This window comes from Rhagoletis zephyria, unplaced genomic scaffold (genome assembly GCF_001687245.7).
Source record: "Rhagoletis zephyria isolate East Lansing unplaced genomic scaffold, Rhagoletis_zephyria_1.1 Rzeph_scaffold_02026, whole genome shotgun sequence".
Classification (NCBI taxonomy): Eukaryota; Metazoa; Arthropoda; class Insecta; order Diptera; family Tephritidae; genus Rhagoletis; species Rhagoletis zephyria.
This window is the reverse complement of record NW_016159110.1, coordinates 77,845-91,657: the sequence shown is the minus strand read 5'-3', so window position 1 is coordinate 91,657 and position 13,813 is coordinate 77,845. Positions and strand designations below refer to the sequence as shown.

Genomic DNA, 13,813 nt, shown 5'->3' with positions numbered 1-13,813 from the left:
ACGACCATCTGAATAACCAGAGAATCCTTTGATCCAGAAACTGGTTTCTTTGAATCTTGCTGGTGCAATAATGGCCTTCCCGAGCAATTTCATCCGCAAGATGGCATTTAAGGTCTATGAGAGCGTGAGACAAAGGTGTGCTTACACAATTTTGCGCCCATTTAGCCATCTGGAACGTAAATTCGTATAAGATAAACATAGGTAAAAGTATACCAGAGATACGCGGTTTCTAAATATTTTGCAGCGCCATCTATTGGGTTCATCTTTTGCAGGAACATTGCTTATCATGAAATAAATTACCTATTTCAACCAGACCATTGAATAAATTAAATATCTTGACTCCAGCGACACCTAACAGGTATACATAGCCGCCGAATATTTAACTGAAATCTATCCAATGAAAAACCAAGAGGCTGCGTTAGTGTGAAGGAACAACATACATACTCACTCACTCACTAACTATTATGAAATAGTAGGATTGCTAATGGGTAATTGGGGTGATAATGTCATTTTTCATCAATCAAAGAAAATTGTCAAAAATCAATGCTATTATATAGCCACTTTAAACGTGTATATTGTAATACTAAAATTGAATGGGCTACAAAGCTGCACATCCATTTCGCTAAGAATCTTATTAATTTATACACTACAGGTCATAAGGGTAGCGCACCCTTTTGTTGACATTTTTTTCAATTCATATACAATTTATAATCGCATTTACAAATAAATTATGCTATATTTTTATAAAAAAATTAATGAGCAAGCAAAAGCCATTCAAATGACGAGGAGTTTACATTTGTATAAATTGATATATATCGTCGCTTGATGTGCAATCCCTATGCACCAAATGCAACACCAAAATGAGGTCAAACAGAAAGAAATGGAGTTTGGTTACCCTGTCTCAATGGCAGTCTACTCTATTGCAGCTACACAATTTTCATTAATAATAGTAAAAGCTCAAAATTAGTTAGTTCAGTTAAAAAAAAATGAAAATTTTTGAGGGAAATCGATTTTTTTGCCCTTTTATGGAATTTGGATACACGCAACACCCCAGTGGGGAAAGTAGTAATGCATTACATGCGTGATAAAAAATGTAATGTATTTCGTATGAGTTTCGTATAATTCTATTACTGTTAAAAATTTCATATTAAATCACATTCATTTCTCGATACTAGGTGAATGGCCCACCTTTCTTAGGACATCGCCTTGGGGAAAAAATGCATTTTCGAATGTGAAAAGGGTTATTTTACTAATTTTTTTTTCGATTACTATACATTACATTTTCCCACTGGGGCGTATTTCTCTCTGTGAAGGAAAGTGTATAGTATTTTCGTGAGTGCCACTTACAATTTTTATGAATTTTAAATTAAAAAGTTCTGTGTAAACTTTTACGTTCACGTAAAAAAAAAATAATAAAACCTTCTTTCTTATCAGTTATAAGAAGTATGAAAAGAAAATTAAAAGCGAACTGTTGAGGAATTTTATTTTATTAAAGAATAGAACATTAAATGTAATCCGTAGTTTTCTTTTCGCGCTGCAAAAACTCTACGCAATGTAAAGCGTACAAACGACTCCAATACGGATCCCCGTTTTCATTTTTCTTTTTCTTAACTTTCGGTGGCTGGTTTTTAGTGCAATTTCTGCGGGACTTGCACTTGAAAGTTTGCTGGCTAAAAGAGTTATCATCGTTCTTTTTTTTCTCGCCCTCTAATGGCGTCAAAAAAAGTTGGTAAGTTGTTGTGTACCTACATAGTACACAGGTAGGTAAGTATGTATGCATTCATAATTTTATTGCGGAAAGGCAGGACAAGAATAGAAGGCTCGAAATGGATGAAAGGGTTGGTAACTAAGTTTAGAACTTGTGTAATTCGTATTGCTAACCATAGGATTATACAACTAAATATGTGGGTAGATACAAATGTATGCGTAAAAATGGCCGGTATATCCATTCGTAGGTATTTCTTTAGTGACGTCCTCACTAAGGGCAACGCACTTGACGGGGGGGAAATAACACAAACGGCAATAACGCGAAATTTGCTTTATTTCACTTTTAAATGGAGAAAGAATACCAAAATAATAAAACACCTGCCGACGGGCGACCGCTGTTTAGAAAAACCCTTTTTTCTAATTTTTTGCTTTGACTTTTAGGAATTCTCGAAACTTTTCAAATATATCTTTGGATTTTTTTTATGGTTTTAGCTACGAATTCTTATATTTGATGTTAAACTCAACTCTTCAAAGTACCTTTTTTTAATACCTATCCTTGTTTAACTCACGCAATTTTTTTTTAGGACTTTTCGGAAATCGTTTTGTTTTGCTCTTTCGAGATATTCGGAATCAATTCGGGAGTCACGGCACTTCGAAGTACAGATTTTATATACTACCATATTTAAAGAAGTCATAAATACTTATTACATTTGATCCAAACTTTTTGTAGAAATGAATGGAACGAAAAAAATCGTATAATCATTAGTTCTTTCGTCGATACATAAAAAAGTTTTCAGTTTTATTCAGTTTTTTAGCCCATACCAAGAGCATAATGGGCCTAAGGACTGAGACATGTGTAGATCCAATGTGTTAGACGAGAGTTTATATCCTCGCGCATTTTTCTCAGATCTGTATTGCTTTGTGTTATATCCCAACCCTTTCTATTATATTGAACTTCTGTGTTAGCTTATCGTTCCCGATATTTCGTAAATATTCCCCATTTTTTAGAAAAATATGAAAACTGTATTTTTGGATTAACGTTGAAAACGCGGATTAATTAAAGTTCTAAACCATAGAAAGTCATCTTAGTAAACTCCGAGTCTGAATCGGCAAAAACTGGGCCATAATACCCTTTCTTAATTTTAAGTATTAACTTTCTATCATCCAAAAAAAGGTTTGTCAGCGGATAATTGGTGTGAAAATAATAACAAACTTCTCCTTTATTTTGGGACCCATTCATGTCCTAACATCCTTTTTTCTACTTTCCTACGCTCACTCTTCACGTTTGCTCAGTCGGCAATTTATGATTTTTCATGCACCGCACGTATTTTCCCAATTACTTATACATATATTTATGTACATACAAATATAAAAACAAACACGCGCGCGTTGTTCCATGCATGCCTACATACACACAAACTTATGCGTCTATATGTACGAATTTATTTATATTTCATATCAGTGTTTGGACTGTAAAATTATTTTTTAATGGTGGGTAAGCCTTAAAAATTGTGGTAGAATCCAAAACATGTTACATATATGTATGTATAAAAATGTGATGCAATACTTTAAAACATATACATACGTATATGTATGGTTCGTATTTATATTTCACACTTATAATTCTTACCTCTTTTCTTATTCCCTGATTTCAGGTGAGTTCACTTTTGCGCTCTTATCGTCAAGTTAAAGTGAAAATCTCGCTTTCACCATTTAATTTATAATTATGTGGATCCAACTTTTTTGCCATTTGACCTGAATATGAGCTCTCGTTATTACATACATATGTACGTGAATGGTAACCGCATCTAAATAGTCGCAAAGTTTACATACAAACATACACCAGCCAATTATTTTGCGTTTATTTGATAAAAATGCCAAGAATTATCTGATACGTAAGTTTGTCTTAAACAAATTATTCTTCAGAAAAATCTGTTCATTTAAAAGTATCGGAATAATTTCTTGCCAAAGGCTAAATTAAACGCAAAGGATAAAGATTTTGCGAAAACATTAACTGACTAGCGTAATATAGATACGTGAATTGTTGTACGAGTATGCGCCTTAAAGCAAGTAAAGAAACCTAAGTACAGTTTAAGGTTCCTCTGAACGGAGAACGGTTTTTTAAATAAACGTTTTTCATGGCAGAAGTGCTAGTGTAGAAAGAGGATATGTCAATACCCGCGGAGTGCAGAAACAAACACACATTTTCGATACTGGTTCAACTGGTCCCAAAAGGACAGAGAATTAGCCGGAACCGGGTTCAACCGAGATTTAGTACGCACCCCTAGCCACTGGACTGCGCAGCTGCTACCATTTGTATAACAGTTATTTAATTTTGGAATAAAATCCTCTTAATTGTGCCTCACTGATGGGCCTAGCTTCCTTTACTTTCACAGTTTTTCTTGTCCAAATTGCTCAAATTTGGCTTTACGCCTCTATATAACGAACCTTGATAAAATGAAAAATTCTAAATAACATCTACATATCGATGGCTGAGTGGAAGATCGACCTATCTCGGCAGCCAGTTCGAAAACATTCTATCTCAAAAAACTTTTCAAGAACGCCCTATTTCAGAAATCGTTTCAAAAACGCCCTATCTCAGCTGCCGATTCAAAAACGCCCTATATCAGCATATTTTCAATACATTTTGAAGTGAGTTAGGGCGTTTTTGAACCGAAGTTTGAGATAGGGTGTTTTTCAATTAAATTCTGAAATAGGGCGTTCTTGAAAAGTTTTTTGAGATAGAGCGTTTTCGAACTGGCTGCCGAGATAGGTCGATCTTCCACTCAGCCATCGATATATACGAGTAACAGTCCTTCCTGCTAATATTTCATACAAAAAAAAATCCTTGAGCATTTTCATTTGACCACCCACTCCTTTTTCATTCATCCATCGACAGGTTTTAACGCAAGTGGGATAAATTTAAACAGAACCTGTTATTTTTATAATTTTTCCCCCTTAAAATTTTATTTTATTTTTTCATTTCTTCATCAAAATAAAAAAATTTAAATGGCTTATAGAAAAGTGTTGGATTAGTGGACAATTTTGTGAGCTTTTATTTCCCTAATTTCGTATAAAAATTGTTCAATTGCTTCGTAAGATAAACGTGATTAATTTGATTATTATTTTTTGAATGAAAGATTACAAAGTTAGCAAGAGACCAATTGAGTCCCATTGTTTTCATTTTTATATGTTTATATTAATTTTTTTAGTGCAAAATGCGGACAAAGCTGTAATTTTGAAGAAAATCGATTCTGCTGTTCCACTACATAATAAATACTAGTTGGAAATTGCAGGGTTCCCCCAAAACGAAAAAAAGCGCAAGTAAAATTTGAAATTTTTTAATTTTATTTTTTTTATTGTACTTAGAACATTTTTGGCTATGCACTTTTATATATCATAAAATTCGCAGATTTGAAGTGGCTAAAAGTTCGCATTATTTTTAATAATTTGTTTTATAGTTTATATTTCGGAACACGGAATTTTCGGTTTAACGAATGATCAAAATTATCTCATTGATGTTTCTATATTACGAACGCAAAAATATTATATATTTATGTTTTTAGCTGAAACTTCGCGTTCTTTGCAAAAGCAAAGGTTTTGTTAAGTCAACGTTTGTTTACCTGCAGAAAATATGTATGAATGAAGTTTGTTTTAACATCAAGTTACTTTTGGTATTAAAGGATTTGAAAAAACTCGCTGTGGAGAAAGGCTTGAAAGCTGTAAAAATCAAATGCGAAATTTAAAATTTTTTCTGTAAAAAATTAACATGTACATATCTAAAATGTTCGCATTTTTTTGTCGTTGAATTAGTTATTTAACTGAAAAGATGTGGGTATTATAGATAAAAATATAACTCGATTGAATAAAATTTTCGATATAACGAATTAGGCGAACCACATAAGATTCGTTATATTGGAAACCTACTAAATTTCATGATATATAAAACTGTTCAACCAAAAATGCTCTAAGAACTCAAAAATCTTTTTTTTCGTTCAAAAATTGTGCTCAACTGATCTCTTGCAAATTTTATAAGCTTTCATTTAAAAAAGTTTATCAAATTGAGTGAAAAATTAAGACCACAGTGAATTATGCCAGTAAATGCCAGTTTCGAAGTAAATATTTACCTATTGCCAATTAAGAATTTTTGTGAAAAAATTAACCGAATTTGACAGTTTAGTGACCAAATAATTAAAAAGAATCAAAAAAGATAATCTACTAATAATACTTGTTCAATATGCCTTGGTATTACCTAAATACTAAAAACATTTAATTTGAATCCAATTAGAGAAATTAAATATCATTGCGCTAATATGGAATTTTATTATGATTTTGAATAGCCATGCTCTGGCCAGTTTAAGCCCAAAAAAAACAATAACTGCATATAAAAAGTTAGTTGGGTATACATAATTAAACTAGACAATTTTAATCAAAAGTGTTTTTAATCAAAATTGTTGGCTATTTTTTTTAGATAAGTTGATTCACAACAAAACTCATACTTTATTCGAAATTTATGGAAAAATTTTAATCAACACAAGTAAATCTCTTTTTGACTCTGCTACTTCTACATATTCATGCAGATATCTGTCTAACTTAGTTATGCTAAGTATTTATAAAATAATGGTATGCTAATAAATTTATGCAAAACACCTTAATGCAATAAAAATGTAAATTAACAGCCGGCACACGCATACCAAATGTCTTTCAGTTCGCTGCAATTATTCCACTATAAATTGAATTAACAACTAATTAACGCAAGAATTAATTCACCTGAAAAAAATGGAATTTATGAAAAGCAACCACAGAGTCAAATACGAGTAGAGTACACATCAGTGCTTGCGTCACAAAAAAAATGTAAAAAAAAACGATTGGCCAGCTACAAAAACAAAGCGGCAGAAATTTAATTGACATGTCAGTAAGCAGAAATGTGCAATGTGAAACAAAGACAGCAAGGGTGGGGGAAAAGGCATGCGACACGCGGGAATTTTGTATTCAGATTAAAGCAGGCTGCAAAAAGATAGGTTATACTTGCATAAGCATACCTGAAATGGGCAAGCGGTTTTTACAGTGTTGCCACAAAAAAAAATTGCCAAATTCCTCAAAACCAAATGAATATTCCTCAAAATCCAAATAAATTGCTCAGATATGATATGATTATTACAGATATGAGTATTAAATATGTACTACTATTTACAGGTACTTAGTATACAAATTAATTACATTCTCGCAAATTCAATTGGTACATTTGTTCTTGCGGCTCAAGCAAAGTATCACCGTTATTTTTTTGCCTTGCTTTGTATATAATATTGCTGCAACTATATCAGTGCTCAATCTGATTCTCAAGTCAGTCCTACACATTTTTAAACTACTAAATATACGTTCCAATAAAGCATTAGAAAAGGGCTATATTAGTAATGCAGATACAGTTTGTTTTTGTTTGGGAAACTTATGTGAACCTCAGCAATCTTTTAATTCAAAAACTTGTATTTCTAAACTATAATTTTCTGAATCTAAGGACAAATCAATATAAATATTCTTACAATCAAACAATGCGTGTTCTCTCCATTCGATATCGAGATTTTGCCAGTTCAAAATAAGTTGAAATTGTAACGATTGATTTTCTGGCCGCCATGTTGACGCAAGAGAGAAAAATCGAAGAAAACCAAACTCTTTTACATTTTAAACCGGAAGAAAACTAAAATTCTTTACTTGAACGAGTCATTATTGCATGGTGTATGGTGAAATGCGAAAAGTAGGTTTGAAAAATGTTAGCCAGGCGGCTTGGTGTATTTCGCTCCTTGTAAAACTTCGAAAAGCTTTTTGTTCAAAAATTTCCAGAGCGATTTAACACATCTGTTGTATAAAACATGGTTGCATTTGTTATCTGCAAATATTTATATCGAGAGAAAATTCCTCAAAATAAAAGTCCTCAAAAAATACTCAAGCGCACCCGAAATTCCTCACTTTTTGGGAATTACTCACAAAGTGGCAACACTGGGTTATTATAACGTAAGTAGGTTGTTTGTATGTATGTATGCGTGTAAGTGAATGCGTAGCCACGCAGTCTGGCAGTTTAGCCAAAGCCATACACGTGTTGTGTATACGTAGCGTATGCCATCAGCTCCACAAACGTACAAACATACATATTAGGGATGTTGCGAATGTGGAATTTTAGACATCCGCGGATGCGAATGCGAATGTCAAGTACTCTTAAGAAATAATTTGAGTGAGTGAATTAGGTGATTTAGGTAAATAAAAAATGGAAAGTTTGGTAATTTTTAATAATGTTTTTTTTTCGTGCTTGAATTTAAAAATTGGAACATTGTATTTAATAAAAACTTTTTATTAAAAAGTAATGTTGTTGCCTTTTCGGGTTACAGCATTTTTCTTTAAGGGTCGTAAGTCAAACCTGCGCCACTAAATAACCACTCGCTCGAGGCGACAAAATTGAAACAACAAAAATGTAAATTCTTTAAATAAATAAATATTTATATTATTTTTTTTCATTGCGGTGCAATAATTATTTTTTGAGAATTTCATCGGAGCTGCGAATGTCGGATGTATTCCGCTGACTTCATCTTTCATCTTCACAATCTAGCATCATGGCAAGATCGTTGTTTAAGCACTGTTGTTTTCCAAAGAATTCTTCATTCTCATTCTTTTGGTTGTTTCTGAATTTGGAGAACCTGGAACGTCACCAGCGTTTTTCGATTTTAGTTTTTGTAAATCATTTTTAATCCTTTCTTCTGTGACTGGCCAGATATACGTTTTATCAGTGCACTTTCACAATATTCCAGGGACAGAAAATAACAGTTATTTTTTTACGAGTTAAACTTAGCCAAATTTTTTTTTATTCCGAAATAAGAGTCCTTTCCTGCTAATAAACAAAGCGCTTATCCAAATTAAATAAATTTGATATCATATGAAAGAGGACTGAAATAGCATTTAAACAGAAAAGCGAACGAAAGTTACCACCTCTATTTATAATTTTGTTTTAATTAATACTAAAGAAATTCATATACCTGACATTTTTTATTGAAATATTTTTCAATAGGTGGCTTCCTCGTTTAGACATTTCAATTTCAAAGCTAAGCTGCAGAAAAAAATATCAATTGATTAAAATAACCAACTTCTAGTGAGCTTTTTTGGGAGAGTTCGAAAAATAACAAACTTTTAACTAGCTATGACAAAACTAACCTTAAGTTAGTTGTAAAGTCGTGCAAGAGTCGTGCAGACGTTAACAGGAGTTTGCTTTCTTTGCAAGTTTCTATTTCAATATCCGTACAAAAACTACTTTCAATACACTTTTTTCTGAAATTCGCAGATTCTTTTTCGTATTCAGAACAAATAAAAGGAAGATCGCAATTTTACGGCCATCGCCCTTCAAAAGTAGTTAGTTACAAAGAAAATAGTTAATAAATAGTTACCACTTCCTGCAGGATATTTACGTCCTCTTTCGTTTGATACTAAACTAGTTTAATTTGGCTAAGCGGTTTGTTTTTCATCCGGAAAGGACTTTTATTTCGGAATAAAAAATATTTGGGCAAGTTTAACAGCCTTATTCTGTATCACGAACGATAGGCAACACGAACGATTCGTCTGCAAAGGAACGCTTCAAAAATTTGGCCGGCGGCATCATTTTAGCCGGTTTAAACGCAACCGAGACCATTGTAACGTAATTTATGAAAAGCAAGACGAAGACAACCGATAGAGTTTAAAATCGCAATCAGAGAGATTGTCGTCTGCAGACGAATCGTTCGTTTTGCCTATCGTTCGTGATACAGAATAAGGCCCTAAGTCGTAAGAAAAATAACTGTTATTTTCGATCCTTTCAATATTCGAATAACTGCGAATGAGAACGGTTAAATTAATGCGGAAGCTCTGCGGTTGCGAATCCGAATGCGAATATTCGAAACACCCTGATGCATATGTAGTACATACGTCTTGTTTACTCTTTGCGTTTGTATTGCGAAACTCATTAGGGCTATTCGCGATCCGGTGCAAATGGCCTAGCATCATTGCATTGCAAATTTGTATTGCATTATTTGCAATACCAAAAATCCACAGCATAAAAATGCTATGCATTGCAAATCTGGTTGACATTTCTATCAGCTGATTAAAAAAGTTTTACCATGACAGTTTAATAAAGGTTTCTCACAATCCATGGCATATTTCTGCAATTGCATAAATTTGTCAGCTCTTATGCACCGAATCGCGAATAGCCCTATTACATTTCTTAGTCTTTAGCAATTTTTGAAGCGCATAAACAAACATTTACAATCGTAATTAAATGAAATTTAATTAGCATGCGTTTAGTGGAATTCTTTTAAGAAGGTTTTTCTTATGGAATTAAGAAATTCATTCTGGTGCATCAAAATCTTATTACATTAAACGAGAAATTCTTATATATATACATATAAGATGCAGTCTAATAATATATATATATATATTAGACTGCACCACCAAAAAAAGTTGCAGTTTTTCCGCCGGGATTACAAAATTTATTATATTTTAAGACGTCCACCAAAATATTTCGGAAAAATATTAAGATTTAAACGAGCATCAAAAGTCTCATTATTACGCTTCCGTTGAAAAGATTTTTAAATATTTTTATGTAAATTTTTTAAGCTTAAACCGTTATGTCATTTGAGGAGATTTTTTCAAAAAATATTTTTAAGAAACTATTTTTATTCATAAAAACTCCTTTTTTGGAGGTATTTTCTAATCGGTCCACCTCGCTTAAATCTTAATATTTCTCCGAAATATTTTTTTTGGTGAACGTCTTAAAATATAATAGATTTTATAATTCCAATGGAAAAACAGTACCGATTTTTTTTGCATGGGGACTGATGCAGTCTCATATATATATATATATATATATATATATATACATATATGTATACATATGTATATCCATAGCGTTCCCGGAAACGGCTGTAACGATTTTGATGAAATTTTGTACACAGATAATATTTTGGATTCTGCGGTTATCTGAGTAGGCACTATCTCCGAGAAGACTCGTGTAAGGTTTTCACCTGTTCGAAATTAGTTACAAATTAATTAAAACATGATAATATTAGTACCAAATGGAAGGTATTTTGAATATCTTTATTTCAAATATATTTTTATTAGGGTTGCCACCTATTTTTAATCGCATATTTATTTAATTGTTTGTTTAGAAAAAAAGGTAAAATATTACTTTTCATATCTACCAAGAGAAGGTTCTTAAACAATGCCTTCCCTACATACAAATCTTATTCCTTAGGATAATAGTGTAAGGTTGCCAATTATTTTCGATTCTACACAATTTATCTAAAGCATCGAATATATATATCAATATATCAAATGAAAGATATTGTTGAGAACTTTGGTCAGAAAATATTTTCCATCACGGTTGCCAATTTCAATCGGCCTTTTTTTATGTATACACAGTACATATACGCTCATTCATTCCAGCGCATTTCGGAGTAGGAATTGGCACCTTGGCAATTTTGGAGTAGGAAATTTACTTAATAAATATCGAAATCCAATTTTTTTCCAAAATATTTTTTTAAAGCTATCCAAATCTTGGAAGCTTTAAAAAGTACATGCACTCCGGGCAAAGCTTGTAAATATTTTCCCAATAAATCCTTCAAATAAGTGATGGGCTTATATTAAGTTATTAATAATTAATATTAAGTTATTTAAAGTAACTGTTTCAGATAAAGTAACCGTTTCTCGACTGCCGAATGGTTGAAGAACGCCCTATGTCAGAATTTGGTTCAAAAATGCCTTATCTCAGCTGCCGCTTCGAAAACGCCCTGCACGGCTGTGGTTTTAACGCTCGATCTGGCTGGTTTAAACTGAGATTAGCCAATCAAATATTACCAGCCAACTGTTCAATTTAAACGCAGTTTACGTGATTTAAATTTAAACTGCTACTGAAAAACTGAACCATAATAAATTCAATATATCGGCAGCTGAGAACTTAGTGATGCCTTAATACTTAATAGGAAAAGCAGTAATTTTTCTTTTTATTTTTTAGGCATTGACAAAAAATTTTTCTCCGTATTTTTGAGGATTTTCAAGTTCCTTCGTTCTTTACTTTTCGGGATTTTTAAAGAACTTTTGGAGCGTTTTTAAATTTTATTTAAGATTCTTAATATTTTCTTTTTCTGGGCCTTTTGAGACTTTTCTGGGATTTTCCGGGACTGTCGGGAATTTTCTGGATTTTTGAGGTTGCTTCATGATTATCCTAATTTTTTGTAAACAGTATTAAGAGATGCCATACGAAGTACATTTGGTCCTAACTTAAAAAAAAAACTTTAGCAATTCATATACTGACATGTTCCGTGAGACAAATCGTTATGCAATAAATCAAAATTTGTGTATTTTGGGTAAAAAAAACTAAATAAAATTATTGGTAATTTTACTTTTATTTTAAGGATTGACAATATATTGACAATATATGTTGCGCGATTTCTGCTGTTTTACGAAACTTTTTAAGTTCTTCGCTACTTTTTTTGGTACTTGAAATTTCCCTGTATTCTTCGTTTTTACTTTTCGTTTAATTTTTTCGGGCTCTTTGACAGCATTTTGCGAGAATTTTCGGGATTTTGTGTCGGGAATATGTTGTTCGGGAATATGTCACAAATTATGAAAATGCTAGACGGGTACCATAACAAATTTTAGGTTTTGAGTAAAAAAAAATTATTAAAAAAAATTATAACGGGGATTACTTAGTGCAACCATGAATACTAAGTACTTTTGTGAATACAAATTACTTTTGTGCTTAGTATTCCGTTGGGTACAAGTAACAAAATACTTTGATACTCAATATGTATTTGGCCGTGTGAAAATATGCACTAAAAACATTAAGCACACTTATCTAAATACCCTTAAACTTGGTATAGGCTCATCACTGCTCAAAATCTTATCCATATACATATGTAAAAAGTATGTTTAAAAATTCGATGTTGAAATTAAATAATTTAAAGCACAAACACTTTAATCGGCCACATTTCACACACAGCAACTTCTAGAGAATGCTCAAAACTATTTGCTGTGGAAGCCACAAAAGTCGCGAAAATTTGCAATTCGAACTTACGCCAGACCCAAACTTTCTCAGTCGCTATCACTCAGCAGCAAAACCTAGCCGTGGCGATGGGTGGACCTCAGTTACGCAGGTAAAATAATTTTGTGCAAAACTGAAATCTGCTTCTTCTTAATTTATTTCAACACGCATTCATATGTATGTATGTATGTGCGCGAATGTATGCATGTATTTGCCTTAGCGCCATTCTAGCCGGCAATTTCAATGAAATTCAATCAATTGCTCAATTAGAATTTGCCAAGTTAAATTACGCGCCGCCAACGACAAACAGACTTTTTCAAACTACAAAATCACGAAGCAGCTAACCCAGCTGTTAAATAAGTTTTAAATATCACAGGACGACGGCGTTTTTTCTTTTGTTTTTAAACTCTCTCTCCTCTATCGCTGAGCCAACCAACCAACCAACCAGTCAATGTCATTAAATAGTCGCTATTAGTTTTGTTGGCAAGCACGTCGCGTCGTTGTTTTGCGCACGTGTCCTTCGAAGGGCAGCAAAATTTTCAGCTTTGCAAATTTTTACAGCTGAATAGTTGCTAAGTAAAGTAAAACTTTAAGAAAATTAACGCAGTAAAGTGATTATAGTTAGATTATTTTTTCTTTCTTTTTTACATATATATATGTATGTATATTTATACGTCATCCTCATTTTAATATTTTGCAGAATTTCAAATAAAGCCCATTTTTAGTTATTGTATTTTACTTTGTTTAATTTCAGCTATGGACACCAAATTGGATTCGCGCCAAGGACAATTTCCGGCTTCCTTTCCGGACACTTTTAAGGATTTCTTTGCAATGATGAGTGAGGACGAAGACCATCTTGATTTGTTTTCGAATTTGCTGGAAGATAAGGTAATAATCGCACTACTTTTGCACTACTATTTGCACAGAAAAGATGCATATTAAATAGGAAGCACAAGTTTGATCTTAAAAATGGCATTAATATTTATTTTTTTACTAATTGTATGTGCTTATTGGTTTTACTTTGTTGAAAAAAATATTGTTTGTCGATTGTTC

General features: G+C 32.4%; 1 protein-coding gene across 1 annotated transcript in view; it reads left to right on the top strand.

Annotated features, from left to right (window-relative positions):
* Positions 1–13,516: 13,516 nt before the first annotated feature.
* Positions 13,517–13,813, top strand: part of LOC108365856 (uncharacterized) — a 62,053-nt gene continuing 61,756 nt past the window's right edge. Inside the window, exon 1 of the mRNA XM_017620047.1 lies at positions 13,517–13,648. Within this exon, the coding sequence (XP_017475536.1) occupies positions 13,517–13,648 (132 nt within the window). The remainder of the gene's footprint in view (positions 13,649–13,813) is intronic.